At 44.2% G+C, this 21687-nt stretch overlaps 1 protein-coding gene across 11 annotated transcripts in view; it reads right to left on the bottom strand.

Moving 5' to 3' along the window:
• The window catches only part of KIAA1328 (KIAA1328 ortholog), a 228403-nt gene that overhangs the window by 97232 nt on the left and 109484 nt on the right, over positions 1-21687 (bottom strand). For 10 of the 11 annotated variants that reach the window (XM_053408979.1, XM_053408983.1, XM_053408981.1 and 7 more), the window contains one exon: positions 19548-19675. In XM_053408979.1, coding sequence (XP_053264954.1) covers positions 19548-19675 — 128 coding nt within the window. The remainder of the gene's footprint in view (positions 1-19547; positions 19676-21687) is intronic. The other variant, XM_053408984.1, reaches the window with a different exon arrangement.

Raw genomic sequence — 21687 nt, 5'->3', positions numbered from 1 at the left:
AATGACTCTAGAGAGCAGAGTTTGTCGGAAACCAAACTGCATGTGTTAACACATTTCACAATTACATTTTCATCAGCATCTAGGATGCCAGAATCGCTTATGGGAGCAATTCCCTGACTGAAATATAAAGTATATCTTAGCATGCCCCCTTGCTGGTGGGTTATTGTAGAGAGAGAAATTCCATGAGGAAGGATGCAAAATGACGACGACTGCACACGAGAGGCAGAAAATGGAAGCGGGAGGGTGGAGCAAGCAACTGAAATTTGCATTCATCCTGAGCTCAAGGCTGGGAGGGAACTAAACTTTGTCAGCCTCACGCACCTTCTGCCACAGGTGGGTTCAAAGAGGCCAAGGCAAAGACTCAAGGGAGACCAGGTGTGTGCATGCATGTCTTACAACAGCTGCATTGTTCAGGAGAATCCCAAGGGGTATGTCTCATTACCGCATGCAATCTTACACTCCCTGCTGAGGTTAGAAGAGAATGGAGATCTCCTACTTTGAGCTCCAAGTTTACATACACAGCCCCGAATGCCCACAGGACTAGCAAGAGAAGATGCAAAAGAAAACTGCAAAGGAGGGAAATCAATGACCCTTTTCTTCTCCAAGCTAAACTCACCCAGTTCCATCAATTTTTCCTCATAGCACTTGGCTTTTTCCATACCCTTGACCATCTTTGTTGCTCTACTCTCAACCGTTTCATTTTGTCCACATCCCTCTCAAAGTGCAGAACTGGACAAAATCCCCCAGATGAGATCCGACTACTGAAGTATAACTACAGTCATACCTCGGAAGTCGGACAGGATCGCTTCCGGAAGTCTGTCTGACTTCTGAAACATTTGACTTCTAAAGTGCAGCTTCTGATTGGCTGCAGGAAGCTCCTGCAGCCAATCGAAAGCCATGGAAGCCCCGTCAGACATTCAGCTTCCAAAAGAACATTTGAAAACCAGAACACTCACTTCCAGTTTTCGATTGTTCGTGAGCCGAAACGTTCGACTCCCAAACCGTTCGGGAGCCGAGGTACGACTGTTTTACTTCTCATGACTCATGAAATTATGGGAGGAATTCAGTGTAGCAATATGTGGCATTTCAGCTTGCCAGAATGAACCACTCCCAGCTCCTTCCCCTGTGCTCTGGTCTGGGGTTTCTCCCAACCTCCCAAGCCAATTTCAAGGAGGGAAGGAGGAAGAGAGGGGAGAAAGTCCTGTTGCATCACTGGAAGTCCTAGGGTGGCCTTCCACTAGTGGGACTAGCTAGCTGAATCCTGCTCCTCCAGTTCTTTTAATGCAGCCTAAAATCACAATAGCCTCCTTCCCCTCCCCTTCATCTAAGACAGAGTGAGGAATCTGGGGTGAAGAGGACTAAATGTGGCCCTCAAGTCTTCTCTGTCTGGCCCTTGGAACTCTCCCCTGGCCTGGCTTTGCACCCAGAGTGTTTTCACCTGGCTGGAATGTGCCCTTGAACTTTGATCATGCCTCTTGCTTCCCTGGATAGGGAGGGGTATTTGAGTGTGTGTCGAAACCAGCCTATCACACAAAGGTAACCTGCAGATTTGCTGCTCCACACCCATGGACCTGCCCACTACTGCTATATTGTGGTTGGAGAGTTGCACGGAAAGGAATGCTGCCTAGGGTCCAAAAAAGTTCCCTGATCTGAGTCCTCAATAAATAAGTTGAGGAGTACTGGCCCCAGCACAGAGCGCTGAAGAACTGCACCTGAAACCTCCTTCCAGTTGGTTAAGGAATAGCTAATGAACACTTTTGGGGCATGGTTTTCCAACCACTTTTGAATCCACCTGACAGCATTGCTCTCTAGCCTCCATTTAACTAGACGGCACACCAAAAAATATCACGAATAAGTTCTCATCTTCCTTAATGAGATGAATTGCAGAAAATCATTCTCTTACCTTCTCTTTTAATGGTGCAGCCAGCTTACAATTGCTGCAGGTGCAGTCTGAGAGGGCTTCAGGCATGAATACAAGCAAAGCATTCACGATTCAGGTCATGACCACAGAGCCCTCGTAGGCTTCTGTAGAGGTTCTGCCTTTGCTTCTTCATAGCTTCATACTGCTGGAAGGTTGCTGGGCTCCGGTGGATGGAAGCCAATGAGGCAATTTGGAACACAACAAAAGGACACACACCTCTTGACCCACGGTATATAAAGCAGTGAAAGCCCTGATCAGCTCATGGTTAGGGTTGCCTTACTCCGGGGATCAAAAACCCGGACACACACCCCACCATACCGCATCTCCTTCGTTTGCCCCCTCCCTGCCGCTAACCCCTTCCTCACCTGCCTGTTACCCCCTTCTTCCCTCCCTTCTCTTACCTTTGCTGTGTTTGGCCTCCTGCTCACAATGAGAGGCTGAGTGGCCCCGGGAAGATCACGCAAGGCCTGGTAGCCACCAGGACTGGCACAGGGCCTAGCGCAGCCCCAAGGCCGCGTAAGGCCTGGTGGCAGCCAGGAACAACACCAGACCTAGTGTGACCCCCAGCAGGTCACTCCAGGACACCAGATTCCTGCTTCCTGTTCCAGTGCACAGCGCCTTCTGAGCATGTAAGTGACCCACAAAAAATGCCAAAAACATAAAAATAACCTCCCCCAAACCCAGACATTTAATCCAAAATGCAAAAATCCACCCGGGCAGGGGTGCTGGCCCCCCAAAACCGAACGTCCAGGAAATCCCAGACATATGGCAACCCTATGCATGGCCATCCAGGGTCTTTCTTCAGCAGAGACTGCTGCTGGGAGGGAGTGCATAAAAGATGCTATCTCCAAGTTCAGTGCTACTTACTGGCCTGTTCAGAGCATGGGGCGGGGAGAAGCCAAAGCGCCAATCAGCTTGCAGTGATCTCCAGCGAGGCAAGACAAATTTCAGTAAGCTTATTGAAATTGTCTTGCATCACTGGAGATCACTGCAAGCTGATTGGCACTTAGGTTTCTCCCCGCCCCATGCTCTGAACATGCCGAACGCATCCATACAAACAGGATACAGCCAGTTCTTTTTCCCCAAGAGGGTACTCAAAGGTACACAGTACCGGCAGCTCTTTTGTTGTTGTTGAAAAGCGTGGCATTTACAGTAACAACTTCATGGTGAGTACAGCATCTATTTTTCTAAGGGGGAAAGCACTGGCATACAGCTCTGAACCCTAGCACCCTATTGGCATGGGAGTGTTTCGAAGGCAATCAGTGTAACTGCATTTGGAGCGTATCTGCGCAGAAGTGAATGCCATGGCTCCGAGGCAAGCAACGTGACATACAAAGAGCTGCTAAAAAAGCAGAGAGATCCAAACCCTACAGATGAATGTGCAAGAGGAGTTTGGGGAGCCATTTCCTTTGTGACAGCCCCCATGCAGAACCCTCAACTTCCTTGCAAAATGCAAGAGAGTGAAAGTGTCACGTTCCACCATCAGAAAGACAAACTGACTCGCAATTCCAGGAAGTTGCCCCCTTTTCAAAAAGCCTTGTAGACCTCTGACAAGTTGCTCATCAAGGCAGCCGACGAGTTGCTCTTGAGATGATCAACATGCTGTTGATGTCGAACAAATCTCAACTCAGAGGCAAAGCCTTCCATTTCCTATTTTAAGGTTCTAATCCATAAACCTTCATCATAACCTGCATTTTTTAATAATAATAAAAAAAATCCCAACCTGAATGGAGAGATAATGATACACAATATGAAGACAGCCAATCAGCTGGCTACCCCCCTCCCCAACAATATTCCAACAATCAGCCCCAGCTGCAGGCCAATTAAACTCAACAGTTCACAGGTGTTCATAGAAATGACTAACACAAAAGAAACTCTTACTTCAAAAATGTTATATTTAAAAGCTTCGAGGTGGAACCAAGAAAGATAAAAGCCAGAATTAAGTTTATTGCCACCCAGTGCTTCACTCTGAAGCAGGTTTCAAGCAAGGCCTCCCCCTGGTATTAAAAGTTTGATGAACATCTGCATTTAAAATATCGGAAATTGGAACACGTGAAGGGTTTTTGAAAAATGCTGGTTGCAGTATCAGATCAGCTCCGTAGACATTCACTTATTTTTATAGGTATGTGGCAATATACTAAAATATATTTGCAAAGTGGGCAAAAGATGGCATGATCTAAGTCAACGCTGCATGTTAGATTGCTAGCAGTGGCACTTCTGTAAATATTGTTGGTGCTCATTCCCCAACCATAATTCTCATTTCCCAAAATAACAATTTCTTTAAATTTTAATGAGAACAAAACCATACTAGGATCACATGGCACACTCTTCAATTCTTATTAAAAAAAGCGAGATGGGGGGAAAGGGGGATGAACATGGGCCCTTTGACAACTCTCAAGGTCCTCTTAAGCCCTCGGTTGACAGAAATTCTCCAGCAAATGAATTCTCGTCTCCTCTCTCTGTAGACTAGCAAACAAAAGTATCTGTAAAAACGAATCTCTTTGCGGTCCTATAGCAGAATATGTATACAAATTAACATCCAAATGTCTTTAATTCCCATGATGTGTCTATTAAGCAGCAATTCTCCAAAAGGCTGTTTAGCTATCCAAACAGCAGCCTAAAATTATCATCTTTATAAGCTCCCCATAACTTATTGCTCAGCTCCTATGAAAAGTCATTAATATTGGACTCTCTCTAGCTTAGTCTCACAGGAGATATTCTGCAAAGGGATGCAATAAAACTGCGATTTCTGCCATCATTTCATTAAAAATCCTTGTTAAATTTCTAGCTGAACAGTGTACATAATATGAAAAAATATTCAGGGCGCTTATTAACTATGCTGCTCCTTATGATATGAACTTTTAAAAGAATAATGAAGACTATTTCTAACCTGTAAGAATATTGTTCATTTTCATTGCTATTAAATTTTAATCGGGGCATTGTTTAAAAATGTTTAAGTTTCATTACATTTCAATGTCTCCTGGAATGAAAGAAAGGCAATGAATTCACCAGCCACAACGCTTGTCACTCATCCATCTCCCCTGCTGACATCTCAATATTATGGGCATTCTGTGTTCGTGGGGCTCAACTTCCCATATGTACCAGATTACATTTTTCCTGGTTTATGCTTGCATAAACGTTTGAGTAATTTGGACCAGAAAAGAAATGGAGCCAGAGAATACGACTCTTCCCCACTAGAAATCCAAAAAACGTTTATCACATGTAGAGGGATATCTATGGGGAAGGGAGGGTGGTATATTCTAGAGGCTTGTGATATTAAGACCAACCTATATTACAATCCTCTGTGGAAATATATGCAGTTGGCAGGACATGTAGCGTTGACTGTAAGGAAACAGACACTCTTCAGCGTAAGAAATACACTGGGTCTGAGAGTGAAAATATAGGAATAATTTGTGAGATGTTTTGGAGGATTTTTAACACTTGCTGAGGTTTTGAAGCAGGCATAGGCAAACTCGGCCCTCCAGATGTTTTGAGACTACAATTCCCATCATCCCTGACCACTGGTCCTGTTAGCTAGGGATAATGGGAGTTGTAGTCGGAGGGCCGAATTTGCCTACACCTGTTTTTAAGGGTTGTATGTGTGTGTGTGCTGCTCCTTATGATATGAACATATGTGTGCACATATCCGTATATATACACACATATACGTACACATTTATCTAGCATGCGTGCCAACATGTGTGGATATGAGGAATATGATGGGGTAAATGAATTTTAAGTACAGTGGTACCTCAAGTTAAGTACTTAATTCGTTCCGGAGGTCCGTTCTTAACCTGAAACTGTTCTTAACCTGAAGCACCACTTTAGCTAATGGGGCCTCCTGCTGCCACCGCCGCACGATTTCTGTTCTCATCCTGAAGCAAAGTTCTTAACCTGAAGCACTATTTCTGGGTTAGCGGAGTGTGTAACCTTAAGCGTCTGTAACCTGAAGCATATGTAACCCGAGGTACCACTGGAACAGCAACATTCTCTCTCCCCCATTGTACATAATTAGGAATAAGCACTCTCCTTTCAAACGAGGTACAAAAGTGGAAATAAGAATAAAAGAATTCCTGCAACAACTGCATAGATCCAAATGGTGGATTGGACATTCCTTGTTCTTATGCAAATGGCACTGACCAAGAGGAATGGGATGGGACATTCCTGAGGGAGAAGCTGAAAACCCTTCACTCCTACAACAGTATGAGAATCTTATGGTTGTCATATGATGGGAACATATCAGGAGATAAGCAAGCCAAAGTTTAGGAGCCAGAGCAGTGTTGCCCAAACTTTCTATATCCAGTATACTTTTTTTAAAAAATAAATAAATCTCCCCCTAGAATGAATGGCAAGCATAGTCTTTGCATCTATTAAATACCCTGGTCCACATTGCCTCCCAAAGCTCACACCTTTACTTTTATGCAGTCAGCGGGGGATCAGAGATAGGACTGTGTTTGCTAGACCAATAAGATTCCCCTGGATTTCCCCAGCTTAATATAGGCTACACTAAGGGATTCTGGAGGGACGTGGGTGGCGCTGTGGGTTAAACCACAGAGCCTAGGACTTGCCGAACAGAAGGTCGGCGGTTTGAATCCCCGCGACAGGGTGAGGGTGAGCTCCCGTTGCTTGGTCCCTGCTCCTGCCAACCTAGCAATTCGAAAGCACGTCAAAGTGCAAGTAGATAAATAGGTACCACTCTGGCAGGAAGGTAAACGGCATTTCCGTGCGCTGCTCTGGTTCGTCAGAAGCGGCTAAGTCATGCTGGCCACATGACCCGGAAGCTGCACGCCGGCTCCCTCGGCCAATAAAGCGAGATGAGTGCCGCAACCCCAGAGTCAGTCACGACTGGACCTAATAGTCGGGGTCCCTTTACCTTTACCTTTAAGGGATTCTGGTGCAATCCTACTTGTCCACTCGCAGAGAACCAGGGAATCAAGGTTTTACGGGGCTCCTCTGCTCTGGCAAGTGTAGTGTGGTGGATGCACTCAACCTTTCTCACGGCACTTTTATTGTGATCTAGCGCACAGTTAGTGAAAGCCAGAGAATAGTTTAATACTGCACACCAACGTTTCCTTCCTCAGCATTTGAACACTTAAATAAACCACTGTAATCAGTCCTAAGAAATATATGTTCTTGTGTGCACAAAGATGGCTGAAATGCAAATGGATGTGCTAATGGGTGTTACTCTGAGTGCACATAGCAAACAACTTCCCAAAGCATTTTCATAGAATCATATGAGCTGAAAGGGACCCAAAGGTCATCTGGTCCAACCCCCCACAATTTACACACACACACACCTTATATATTCTACGTATGAAACATCTGGCATGTTAGGGTTTGGATCTTCAGCTGCTCCTGGCGGCTACCAAAAGCCTTGAGCCCATTACATAAACATGCTCTGATCATAGTGCATACTGGAACTGATTTCCATGTTTATGACACCGCCCATCGTGCACCTATGTGTATGTGGGAAACACAACAACTGAACTTGAGGCCTATGTTAATTAACATAGTCCTCAGCATAGCTGGTTCTTCATGCAAACATATTCTCAGACCAAATGGTACCCTAGAGGTTCTGTTTTCAAGCAAAACCCATACCACAAGTGTTCTGCATAAATCACAGCTTAGACTTATTATTTACGTGTTGCATTTCTAAGTCCTAGAAGTTTTGTAAGAACACCACAGACACAAACACTCAAATCGACCAAACACAAAATTGTAGACAGAGATTCAACAGAAACAGTTTCACTTGGAGGTCTTTTCTTTTCTGCCGAGTTATAAATGCCACTGTTACATTACATACTGCTCAATTCACCCCCACCCATGCAAAAGGTTTCATACCAAGACTGTATTGATTTAAGCCAGTTTCATTATTACTAATGCTCTGCTTAATTTTAAAGACAACACGATATTGAACAGAATAATGCCCTGCATTAATAAACTTTCCCTTGAAATGGCTAGCAGATTTATTGCATTTGGTTGTTCAAATAAACACCAAGATCACTTTCCATAAATCATCATCTGCCTAAAAAGGCAGCCAGCATGGAACTTGATAGAGAAAGAGAGAAAGAAAAGTTATTAAAAAGTGTGTGAAATCTCATTGTAAATGTTAACTGATGCATTTTAATCAGGTACAACATGCCTGGATCGGTTGTGCTGCCCGACCTCGTCTCAGTGAAAATAAAACCAAAAGTCCCCTCATCCACCAGAAGGCTGTTACACCTGTCAACGATCGCAATGCGATAGTATGCAGTATTGCTACAGCTAAGGTGGTACTATCGCGTTTTAAAGGAAGAAGAAATGTAAAGCATGGAAATAAATATGATCTTCATCCACGACTAAAATTGGCCATTCCACTTGAAATAATTATGACATCTTCCTAACAAAAACAGGCAACAAAAATGATCACCTAAAATCAATGTCATATTCTTTTTTTAAACGTGAAAGCTCCTACGATTCTGATAGACTCTTTAGCGTGTTTGGAACCAGTTCGAATGAGCAGAAGTTCTAACTGGGCACCTTTCTTATTTAAGACATATTTTAAAATTCATTCCAAAAGGGAAACATCCGAAGTGAGATCCTAGACAAAACTGTGTGGCTGGTGAAGACAAAACAAAACAAAACAGGACCTTTCGAGTGGTGGGCCCACATTAAATGATGTCCTCCCTGCAGAGATGAGTCTGGCCTCGTCAATGCCTGATTTTAAGCATGGACTGAAGAGGGAACAGACAGACAAAACAAAACAAAATGCTCATATTGATCTGGGAGCAAATTAAAGGGAATACATTCTGAAAGGTCTATTATGCAGGATAGGTATCCAATGTCCTGAGCACATGAACTCCGGCCTTAAGAGCCTAAGAGGAGATCTCAGGATCATCTAATCCAGCTGTCTGTTTTCGACAGAGACCAGATACTTAACTTCTGCTATGAAGACAACAGACTTCCCCCTCCTGGCATCCTCCAAGTCGCTTGTTCCCCAGAACCTGATATTCAGAGAAACACTGTCTGAACCTGGAGGTTGCTATTAGGCACTGTGGGCTAATAGCCACTGATAGACCTTTCCTCCAGGAATTTGTGTAATTCCCTTTGGGCGCCATCTAAGCCAGTAACCATTTCCCTAACTTGTAGCAAGGAATTCCATCATGTCAGATGATTGGAATAGGTGACTGGACGTGTTCCTTCTCATTCTAAAAGAGACTGAAACTGAAGAACCCACTGCTAAGGGATTACAAGCAGCACAGCGTCCAATTTCCTTTCCTAATGGAGTCCAGAAAAGAAATACACCCTGGGATTTGCTCTCTCATCTACAATTGCATCAATTATCTTCAAAATGATTCAGGTTTCTGAGGACAGTCCTCTGTACGCCCATCTCCTTTTACCAGCCATTTATTCCCTTCTCCCTTCAGTGGGTGCTGCCAGCACATGCTCAGCACCAATGCATGGGGCTAAAATAGGTTCTCCTTTCATTCCTCCAAGAGCTGGTGCTTTGGAAACAGAAAGCAAGGAAGACTCTCTCTGCTTGCGGGAGAAGCACAGTCCTCGAACTAACAGGACAAGCGATGAACTTAATAAACAGCCACCCGAGAAGTCTACTCTACATGCCATTTCTACCTTCCCAAGATCAGCGAGATAGAGACCAAATTAAAAAAGGAGGCAACATGGCGCCATTAGGATGAAGACGGGGAGGACAAAGGTTAAGGCCACCTCTCCCTGCAACAGTCCCAGTTTGGATCGGAGGAGGGCACATCCTCTATTCATTTATTTTTTATTTGCACATAGCTCCTCTGAGAAAACTTGGCCTCTGCGACACATAATTCAATTATATCCAGGCCTCTCAATAAGCTTTTAAAGCAGCGGTTCTCAACCTGTGGGTCCCCAGATGTTGCTGGACTGCAACTCCCATCGTCCCTGAGCTCTGGCCTTGCTAGCTAGGGGTGATGGAAGTTGCAGTTCAACAACATCTGGGGACCCACAGGTTGAGAAAAGCTGTTTTAAAGGGTAGATGGGGCACAATGAACCACATAACAGACAGGTGGTTCCCATTACCACAGTCCCACAGTAACGACAATGGATGATGCAGAAACCTTCAGCAGCGAATGCGTATTCTTCAACCTCACTGCATGCTTTTTGTTTTGTTTTTTTGAGTGGGGTTTGGTTGAAAAATGGGTCAGCCACTGAGATCAACCAAAACATCAAGCACGGAGATTCTAAGTTTAATCAACCCTCATAAAAGCCAAAATTGGGTGGTTCTTCGTTCAATGGGTAAGACAAGCATGGAAACCTTGTGGCAACAAATCACCTGCTCAAAATAAAATAAATAATAATAATAATAATAATAATAATAATAATAATAATAATAATAATACACAAAAATACATATCATAGTAACAAACAAAAACAATACACCCCCTTAAAAAAGTTTAAAAGGCAATAGATTGTTTAATTGGTCAAAGGCCTGGGACAAGACGAATGTTTCTGCTTGGTGCTTAAGGAAATGTAATGTTTCCATTTCACAAAGACCTGGTTATAAAAGCTTTCACACATGCAATATTTAAAAGCACGCATCACCTCCGAGCATGTGTCCAGAATGTTTTGTGGTGCTAAGTCACAGTAATGGCTATCTGTTTATAGGTCAGAAGAGCAGTAAATTATTCCAAGGGAAAACAGTAAAAGGCTGCATTGTAGCCAGCTGTGCTTTTAACAGGTTATTGTGAAAAGCACAAGGATGCAGGGGAAATGTCCAGGTTTTGTAGCTATTGCCTCAGCCAGTGTTCGCTTGCATAAAGATGTCACTTTTAAACATTTAAAAGTCAAATTGTCTGGAGAATACGTTCGTATAAAATTTATTTTCAGAAACTGATATTTAGCCTGCTGCTATCAGACTTGATTGCTCTGCAACGTTTAAGTGTTAGGCAAATTCCTACAGGTTTGAAAATAGAGACTAACATTGTAGATTCCATACTCAGATGTGTCGTTAGGAAGAGACTGAAATGAAAATTCTTACACTTTAAGGACAACTCAGAGGCTGGTTGTGGCGGCTGCTCTTCCTGTTCTTTCAGTTTCAATGCATTATAATAATTTATTTTGGCATGAGCGAGCAGAGGTGAAGGGAAGGTCCTCAGAAGAACAGAATAAGAACATAAGAACTGCCCTGCTGGATCACGCCAGTGGCCCAATCCAGACAAGCATCCTGTTTTCAAAGTGACAAAGCAGATGCCCAGGGGAAGCCCTCAAGGAAGACCTTGCAGATAAGACATATGGAGCTTGTCTTGAGACCCTAAAGCTGGAGAGGAAAACCTGTGGTCCTCCAGATGTTGCTGAACAAGAACCCCCATCATCCCTGAGCACTGGTCATACTGGCTGGGGTTGATGGGAGTTCAAAGAACATCTGGATGACCACTGTTTCCTCACAAGTGCTCCTCAGATAACGAAAGCCCACTTAAAAAGCATCAGAGGGCAAATAAGACTACTGGAATGGGAAGAAACCATGGCATAACAACTGCAGGTACTCTTGGGTGAAGCCCATGTCAATCTGTCTTCAGGCCTAGTTATGGGACTGAATCAGTCTTGGCTGCTCTGATGGTTGACCTTTATGAGGAGAAGGACAAGGGGAAGTACGGAGCTGTTATTCTTACTTGATCTCTCAGCAGCTTTTTGATGCCATTAACTGTGGTCTCCTTCTGAGCCAACTTAGCGGGATGGGTAACGGAAGCACTGTTTTACAGTGGTTCTGGTCCTATCTCCAGGGTTAGTTTCAGAGAACAACAGTGGGTGATTGTCTTTTGGACCCCAGCAATGTGCTATGGGATGCTACAGGGCATCAACCAATTCCGTGTGCTTTTTAACATTTATACAAAGCCATTAAGTGAAGTCATTAGGAAATTCGGGGTAAGATGCCATCAGTATGTTGAGGATACATATTTCTATAACATCTAAATCAGGAGAGTCTACAAGACCTGGACAAGTGCTTGGGACTGGTGGTGGGTTGGCAAGATGGAGGCACTGTGGGAGGTGGTTCTTAAGTCTGGGACATTGGTCAATTGCCGGCTTTGGATGGGGTCGTGCACCCCTGAAAGAGGAGATTCAGAGTCTGAAAGTGCTCCTGGATCCATCTCTGTCACTAGAGGCCCAGGAGACCTTAGTGGATTGGTGTGCCTTCTACCAGCTTCATCTGCTAAAACAACTGCAGCCATTTCTGGCCTAGGATAGTCTGATCACTGTAGTCCATGCACTGGTAACCTCCAGGCAGGATTACTTCAACGTGCTCTATGTGGGGCTGCTGCTGAGGTTGGCCCAGAAGCTGGTACAAAATGTGGCAGCTCAACACTGGGACAGAATATCGCCAACGCGTTACTCCACTGTTGAAAGAACTACAGTGGCTGCCAATGAGCTACCGGGCTAAATTCAAGCCGCATAAATTCCTACACAGCTTGGGGCCAGGATACCTGAAAGATCATTTCACCTCTTATGCATCCAGTTGGTCACTGTGCTCTGCAGGCAAGGGCTTCCTGCAGATACAGTCTTATCAAGAGGTCTGTTCCACACAATGTGGAACATTGGGCATTTAGTGTTATGCCACCTTCCCTTTTGAATTCCCTTCCCTTGAAGATCAGACAGGCACCATCTCCATTGGCGTATTGAAGACCTTCTTCATTCTATTGAACTTTCTCAGTCTGAATTGGTACTGGAAATATTGAAAAGACTTTCAAAAGAAAGATTTTTCCAGGGTAATTAGTATGACTTGCTTACTTCCAAGGACAGAGTGTTCAAATGGCAGAAAGACTGCCAATGGCCGGGATCTGATTTACACGCAGAGAGATCCAAGACCCTGCCATATTTGGAATTGGGATCAGTTGGCAATCCCCTGGTATACTTCCCCTTCCCAGGGTCTGCGTGCCAGAGAACTATTTGCAGGTGGCTAATGGTAAAGGATAACCAGACTGCCTTATCCTATTTATGTCAAGAATATGTGTCATGCTGTGGACAGCAAGACAAATCAGGGTCTAATTAGCTCAGTCAATTCCTTCAGTATTATCCTTTCAGTCTACATTGAGTTATTAAAGCCATGGAAATACAACACTACCGAGACAGCAATGATGGAAGTAAGATGTCAGAAGCTTATTAACTGGAGTTTGAGGATGCAGCTGCAAAACAGACAAACTATGATAAATACAAATTGGCTAAATGGTAATCCATACCGTTGCCTTATGTTTTTTAAGCATGCTTACAAACAAGCTCTGTTGCCTCATATACCACTGGTCAAGAGTGGGTTAGCGGCTACTTAAATAGCAGGCAGTATGGTGGGAGCTTCAAGTATGAACAAGGAGTCTTGATGCAAAAAAACAACAACAAACCACTGTTGGGATCTCAGCCTCTATTCACAAGTGAAACCAACTTAACATGTATCACTGCTTTTACTTGCATTTATCCCTTGGTAACTTTGCCTTCGTTCCTCTCCTGTTGCCTAATGTGGATTCTGTTCTTTGCGACACAGGCCTATCTTTTGTTTTGCTGCAATCAGCATGTATATTGACACAATATTTACAAGAAGAAAGATAATAACATATTTAAAGAAGGACAGTGTCACAGAAAATTTAAAGGCTATCCTGTTATGGATTTTATGTACTGTATATGGGGAAAACCCAACAACACTTCACACACACACACACACACACACACACACACATTCCAGTTATTCAACTAGCTTCACTCAAAACAGAATCTGAAAGTCACAATTAAACACAGCAGAACCTTAAGCAAAATCACATGGAAATTCAAAATTTGGGGGGGGGGGAGGGCAGTCCACAGCGGGGATGGGGTCACCTTTCTATAGAGTCCAACATCTGCCTCTGACCATAATCAGAAGCAGGTGTCTTTAGTGGAAGAGCAGAACAAAGAGCACATGAAAAGATTTGGACTCACTCCATTTTTAGCAACTTTTCACCACTAAGCTAAAGAACTTTACAAAGAAAAGAGTATCACACACTCACACCCATTTAGCAGACATAAAGACGGATGGTCACAAAAGGAATGGTGACAGTCAGCTTTACAACAGTCACAAAATCTGGAAATCTCATATAGGGCTTCTGCTTATTAATTGGATAGATAGATAACAGGATGCCTGCAATGTACATATAGAAATACTCCTCTCAGAGCCCAGCTGGGCTGGCAAATCTCGATCAGGTGGTTGAGTGTCCCTTTTATACAGGATCCTCTCCAGTGAAATAGCCCCATTTGCTATCACCCTCTGATCTCAGGATGAAACTTGAAATGGATTGAGGCACCCATCCACGTATGCAAGAAAACATGCAATTTTGCAAAGCAGCTGTTCAAAACAAGTACCCCAAGGACTAAATTATATTTGAAGGATTGTTAGGTGCTGTTTAGTGCTCCACGTCTGGATGGGGTGGGGGGTGGGGAGGTTCACTCCTCAAGGTAGTTTGGAAGAAAGCTGATACTGATTGATATCTTGGCAAAAGCTGGTTTCTCAGGTTTGATTAAAACCAAACATCCAAAAACAATCACATCTGGGATTCAAGAGCTCTGTGGTCTCCAGGAACCCTCCTGTCTGGTGGTGACTTCCAGTTTTCATAGAATCTTAGAGTCATCTAGTCCAACCCGCTGCAATGCAGGAATCTCAGCTAAAGCATCCCTGACAGATGGCCATCCAACCTCTGCTTAAAAGCCTCCAGGAAGAAGACTCCACCACCTCTCGTGGGAGTCTGTTCCACTGTCGAACAGCTCTTACTATCAGAAAGGTTTTCTGTATGTTTAGTCGGAATCTCCTTTCTTGTAACTTGAAGCCACTGGTTCAAGTCCTACCCTCAAGAGCAAGAGAAAATAAGCATGTTCCCTCTTCCATGTGACAGCCCATAAGATATTTGAAGATGGCTATCAAATCTCCTCTGTCTCCTCTTTTCCATGCTAAACATATCCAGATCCTTCAAGCGCACTCCTCGTACGCTCCTCATATGTTTATCCTTTCCGTATGGAATGAAGGGCCACTGTACAGCAGTAGACCATCTGCTTTGAGTACAGAAGGTCCCAGATCCAGATCCAATCCTTGGTACCTTCAGATAGGGATGGGACAGACTCCCTTCCTGAAACCTTCCAGACCAGGCACCCCCAAACTTGGCCCTCCTGATGTTTTGGGACTACAATTCCCATCATACGACATATGATATCTTTATTTTCACTATCCCATACAGAACAATGAAACTGAAAATCTACATAAAACATTCAAAACCCCCTAAAAACTCTGAAACCCCATTTTAAAATGCAATATACTATAGAGACTCCTTATGCTGCGTTTAGAACCAGAATTGCATTTGCGTAGAAACTGTTTCTCAGGCGGCTAGTCCTGGTCTTTATAACCCTATACCTTCTTCCAGAAGGCAGAAAGAGATCATTTCCGGGGTGTGTACCATCCTGTGCTATCTCTGCAGCTTTCTTATGGCACCTGACAGCATAGATTTGATCTAAGGTGGGAAGAGTGCACCCAATTATTCTCTCTGCAGTCTTTACAACCCTGGACAGCATTGTTTTTTCCCTGGCCATGCAGCTCCCAAACCACACACACAGACCAGAAGTTAATACACTCTCCACAGTACAATGGTAAAATGCTATCAACAGGTCCTTTGAGAGATTGTTTTTCTGAGAAAATATAACCTCTGCTGTGCTCTCTTCATCAGGTCTTTGCTGTTTTCTCCCCAGGTTAGGTCATCCCTGACCACTGGTCCTGTTAGCTAGGGATGATGGGAGTTGTAGTCCCAAAACAGCTGGAGGGCCAAGTTTGGCCATGCCTGTTCCAGACAATACTGAGCTAGATGGGTCAGTAGTCTAACTCAGCAAAAGGCAGCCTCCTATGTTCCTGGGGCAGCTTGTTCTCTTCGAGCTCTGGCCTTTGCACCCCTATAAAGGCTCCTCCCAAGCCTCTAGCCAACTCCTGCATCCTTCAAGAGCACTAGTCCATGATTAAAAAATAAACCTACTACATTTTGGAGAGTGCAGAACCGCTCTGCTAGCTTTTCCTGTTTCCAGTTCAGCCACGAACAATTGCCAACAAACCCAAAAGACAAGGGATTTGCAGATGTAGTGAACATTAAAAGTAAGAAACCAAAGTGCCGCCAGCTGTGCTCACAAACAAACGGATTAATATGAAAAAGGGGTGGCCTGGCAAATAATTTTGCCCTTTCTGCCACGGGAAAGGTTCAAAACAGCCCCCGTGCAGAGGTTCATTCGCCAATGGAGCAATGAAGCACAGGTCCTCTAAGTTGCAAAGCATTTCCACAATTTCTCGCCAAAATAAATTGGATTCTTTCCACTGTTTGAGATGGCAGCGAAGCAAGGACTGTATAATTAGGTCAGAGCTGATTACCTAGAACAAGGGCAATTTTCTTTACATCCAAGTAAAGCTTCATGAAAAGCAGCAAAGAAAGTGCATTTGGGAGTAGCTGAGAGACTGTCTAAAATCTTTCTTGATGAAAGCGATTTAACTACATTTTAATATAGATGGTATTTTCTATTAATGTCAGGGCAGAAACTTATTGCTCCACATATCTCATCACAAGGGCTATCTCTGCATCTGTCTGAGTCAACTTCAGTGACCACTTCAATATTCACTTTACAATTAATGCTGCTTTTTTATGGCTCGCTAGAAAGTAAACCAATTTCAGCCCAGCTCCTCAGTATTGAATTTATTATAAAAAGTTATGTACTTAAAACTCCTATAATGAAACCAGAGGCATCATGAGATATTAACCTAGAGTTAATGCTGAGAAAGCCGGTTTGAATAATTCAATTCATGTCACCTTAAGTATCTTTTCAAATGGAATTAACTTTATCTCACACACAAAAAAGGAAGCGCCACGTTCCAGCTACTGATTATTGACTCCACGAGGGCTCCGTCTTAAATCATCACGGCACCATTTTCCCCAGTAAGTTTGTGGGGCTCTTGCCAAGACAGATGCTCAGAATGGAACGCCAGGCTGTCAGCCGAGGGCCGCTGGGACTCCACCCTCCGAGAAAAGGTTCTTCCGCATCCCAGAGACGACCCAGCGGAGCTGAACCAAGAGCTCGCTGGATTCACTGTTTGGACGGGATGCAGGGTTCCTGCAAAGTTTTTTTTCTCAATGTCAGTGCCTCTTAACAGTATCAGGAACTGTTTTCATCATCACTCAGATGGCTTTAAAAGAAGAATTTGACATTCATGGATCCATTAAGGATGGCAACATGGTACTGAGCTATTAGATGAATCTGCGCCATGAAAACCCAGCTGGCCACAAGCCTGGTGTCCCTGGCAGACCAGAGTGGTATGTAGACACAGAAAAGAAAGTTTTTGGGGAAATAACAGCACCAAGAACAGGATGAGAAAGCAGACAATTCTGGTCAAGTTACAAAGAAGAATCATATCCAGAAACTGCAGAAATATATCACTGTAGATAATACTGAGCTAGAGGAATAAGGCCGCTTCCTATGTTCATATGCCACATAAACCTAGTGCACTCTGTGTTCGTTTATTCTCTCTTAGAACTGAGATTATCCACTGCATTTGGAAGCTGGGAGAATGTGGAAGAAGGAAGGAATTGGGCAGTGTAGCAAATCTGGGAAGAGAGACCGAACAAGGACTGATAGCAGCCTCTACCTTTTCAAAGTCTGCCATTCGCCAAAGTATTGCAGAAGGTCACAGCTGTATTCTTCAGTGTTAAAAGGCCACCTGTCCACTCATTCATGGATCCAATGAAATCAGGTCATAAAGCAACACCAGTGAGACAAACACCCCCAAGGTACCACAGCACTTGCAGTCTTCGGGCTGCTGCAAAGAACATGGGTTGATTCACACATGCATGCCCCTGAGGTCCTAAGATTACTGTTCTTCTGAAACAACAGAGAAAACTCTTGCACGAGACTCTGAAGCGCCACAGGGCCTTTTGAAATTGAAATTCTGACTTGAGTACAGTCGATGCTCCAAAAGCTTTAGCAACATGACTTGTTTTATTCAGGGAAACAACTACTGCGAGACTAAGACCATACACTTTTGACTAAACTCACCTTATGCCATTCTTCTCCCAAAGTGGGGGGGGGGGACATTTAAAAGTATATTTTTATATGATGTTCACATCACAGTAAATCTCCTCTGTATGCCTCCATAAGGTTGTGGGAGAACAAAGACTAAGACCCTTGTCTGAAGTGACACCCAAATTGCAGAACTTCCGTTCTGGATGTAGGCACCTGACATGTTGTTGTTTTTTACTATCTTTTAGGCACCCTGCAAAGTCTGTCCCATGTTTAATGGCAGGTGGTTACTGTAACTGCCCCCTGGCTGGTTCCACCTCCACACTAGTCTAGAGAATGGTGCTCCCCAAACTCCAAGAGGTGTTGGGGGCTCCTGCTGGCTCGACTACAGCTCACATAGAGGACGTACTAGGCTTTCCCGCAGCAGCTGCTTTATCTTAAAAAGCGGGTAGGGCAGTAAGCATCCAACAGAAAGAGAGCTGGGATGAAGGGGTGTTGGTTCTTGTATAAAAGGTCCTTCCCATTCACTGCAGTGGTGAGAAGGAGGAGGACAACTAAAGAGAGCCCTGAAGCCCAGCTGCCTTTTGAAGAGAGGAGAAGGACAGCCGACAGAGTATCAGAAGGGCAAACAGTCCAGCCAGGTCTTTCAAGGAGGGTGTGACAATCAAACTGATGGAGACTATCTGTCAGGAGGCTTAGAGGGAATATCTGGGTAGGTTCATTCCCGGGAGAATGGGATTCCTCCCTCCTTCGTTGCTGTGCTCTTAGTTTGTAACTGGACTTAAATTGCTCAAGTCCAGAGCTTATAACCAGCTCCAGTACTTTTTGCTGGTTCAGTACCCTGCCCCCTGCAGGGGCTGCCATCTGCCTTCAGGAGCTAGGGCTGCAAATGTGCCCCACTGGCCCAAAACGGCTGGCGGCCCTTGAACTTGGCAGAAGTTCTACGCCACGGGGGGTGGGGAGCAGTCCATAGGTCCTAGTTCAATAGGAAAAGCCAGATTTCTCTTTCTTTCTTTCTTTCTTTCTTTCTTTCTTTCTTTCTTTCTGCCTGACAGTCACCAGTACCTCCTCTGTTCTATGTGGCATTTCTGGAGGAGCTGGGATATGTTACCCTGGTCAGTGGCCTTCATGGAAGGTGGTCCCTCCCTGTCCTCACCACACCCTCCAAGAGTTGGACTGCTGCTTTATAGTTGCTGGATCACTGCTCTTTCATCTTCTGTTTTAATCTAGTGTTGTGGTTTTTTTATGTTTTCTCCATTGTTTTATATGATATGCTCTCTTATTGGGCTTGGTTCCAGGAAGAAGGCGGGGAGGAAAAATGAAACGTACTTGTTGTGTTGGAAAGCAAAGCACACATCGAGCTATGATCAATGGTTTCACTGTGCTGCTGATCCAGAGATGCCTTTAAGCAGGGGTTTCTCACCTCTAGGCCCCACGAGAAGGGAAGGGAAGGGTGCCTGGAGGACTCGCCATCTTTAGGGAAGCGCAGCAGGTTTAAATGCTCCAACTTTTGCTGTTGGAGCCCCATGGCTGCAGGTGCCATTTCAATAGGATGACGAATAGCAACCATACAAAAAGGAAACAATGCTGGTGGAAGGGATGAGGCACTTACCTGCTGCTCCTTCTGCTTGGCAGCCTCAAGCTCCGAAAGAGAGTATGTGAGCTTTTCTTGCTGCTCCGAGAGATACTTCTGATAAAGGCTCAAAAGTTCCTGGCACTCTCTGTATTGCTGCTGCAGAGGTGAGATAGCAAGTTAAGGACAAAAACATTTCTCATGGATGAGGGAGTGGGAAGGGGGGAGGGAGAAATGAAGTCAAACACATTATTCTGTGCAAATCTGATTTAGCTGTCCAGGTAAGAAATCAGAGCAAAATACTTGAGCCATACAGCAAGAAGATGGACTCTTTCAGAATGTCTAGAGAGAATAAGTTACAACTACATAAACAAAATATTCATCTCCTTTCATCTAGATTCCTGACTAAATGCAAGAACCCAGCTACATGGGCCAAATATTACTGAGTTTTGCCTTGCAATTTGGGCCAAGTAGAGATTGCCTTAATTTACACAAATCCTCCCTCTACAGGGCTTTGCACAACATGCTCATTCTCCCACAAGCCACCAGTTTCTGGTGCCCAATCTTTCCATGACTCCAACACACAACGTTGGGTGTTTGCCTGGTCGAATAATGAACACTCTTTTAAGCATTCCCTTTAAACAAAAAAACAAGATGATGTAATCATCAGCATCCTGATTACAGAAACAAAACTAGACAATTGTTCTTGTGAAGCAATTAAATTAACTTTCAATGAAATTATCGGAACCTTTAACAATATGTTTCTACAAATGTGAATGGTGAATGGGCCCACTGGCTTTTATCCCAGAAAACCAGGATCCAAAGTTACCTTTTTTAAAAACGATGAAATTAAAAACAGGAAGTATAGTAATAGCAATTAACAACAGAGTAGACAGCAAGCCCATTTTTAAGGACAGTTGTGCTAGCAAAGCAGAAAGCCAATTCTTCAATCAACATCAACACATTGTTTTGTGTAAAAAAAACAAGATGTGAGTCATGGGCAATCCTAGGCTATTTGTGTTCAGAGGTGCCTGCTGTTGTAGTAGGGGACCAGCAGGAGATGTTTTGCTACTCTGTTAGGTTTGCACCCAATTCCTGTAGGACCGGGGGCGGGGGGGGGAGTAGTTCTCGCTCCTTGTGAACAAATGTCACCATAACGAAATGTTAAAAGGCAAGTTGGCACCTACACAGTGGCACTCTGTTTCATGGGATACTGACCAGGCAATTGGCCAGGGTACCAATCCTCCCAGAATAACTCTTTTTTGGCCTGCCACATGTGCTGAGCAAACAATTCCATCAGGGAAATGTGCTGAAATTCCAACTACTGACAGCACTCCCTCAACTATACATGTTGTTGTTGTTTAGTCGTTTAGTCGTGTCCGACTCTTCGTGACCCCATGGACCAGAGCACGCCAGGCACCTCTGTCTTCCACTGCCTCCCGCAGTTTGGTCAAACTCATGCTGGTAACCTCGAAAACACTATCCAACCATCTCATCCTCTGTCGCCCCCTTCTCCTTGTGCCCTCCATCTTTCCCAGCATCAGTGTCTTCTCCAGGGAGTCTTCTCTTCTCATGAGGTGGCCAAAGTACTGGAGCCTCAGCTTCACGATCTGTCCTTCCAGTGAGCACTCAGGGCTGATTTCATTAAGAATGGATGCGTTTGATCTTCTTGCAGTCCATGGGACTCTCAAGAGTCTCCTCCAGCACCATAATTCAAAAGCATCAATTCTTCGGCGATCAGCCTTCTTTATGGTCCAGCTCTCACTTCCTCAACTATACATACTCCCATTCAATATATAAGATCATATTATATTCACACTTTGTAAACTACACTGGCTCCCTGTTTCTTTCCAGGCCTAATTCAAAGTGCTGGTTCTGACCGCTAAAGCCCTCCACGGCTCAAGACCAGGGTAGGTGAAGGAGCACTTGTCATCTGGAGCTCTTTTACAGGTGTCTCTGCCATTGGTCCAGAGGGTAAAACTTAGCAGAACCTTTTCGGTGGTGGCACCTTGACTTTGGAATATTCCCCCCAAACAAACCAGGTGCGTAATTTAATGTTATTCCAATGCCAGACAAAGGATCCCAGGCTTCTAATCTATGCTGATTTGTTCCATCCTGACTCAGGTCTTACATTCTTACAATGCTTCTACAAATTTGCTGTTTTTATTCTAAGGCATGT

This window comes from Podarcis raffonei, chromosome 11 (assembly GCF_027172205.1).
Source record: "Podarcis raffonei isolate rPodRaf1 chromosome 11, rPodRaf1.pri, whole genome shotgun sequence".
In the NCBI taxonomy this organism is placed as follows: Eukaryota; Metazoa; Chordata; class Lepidosauria; order Squamata; family Lacertidae; genus Podarcis; species Podarcis raffonei.
This window is presented reverse-complemented; position numbering and strand designations above follow the sequence as displayed.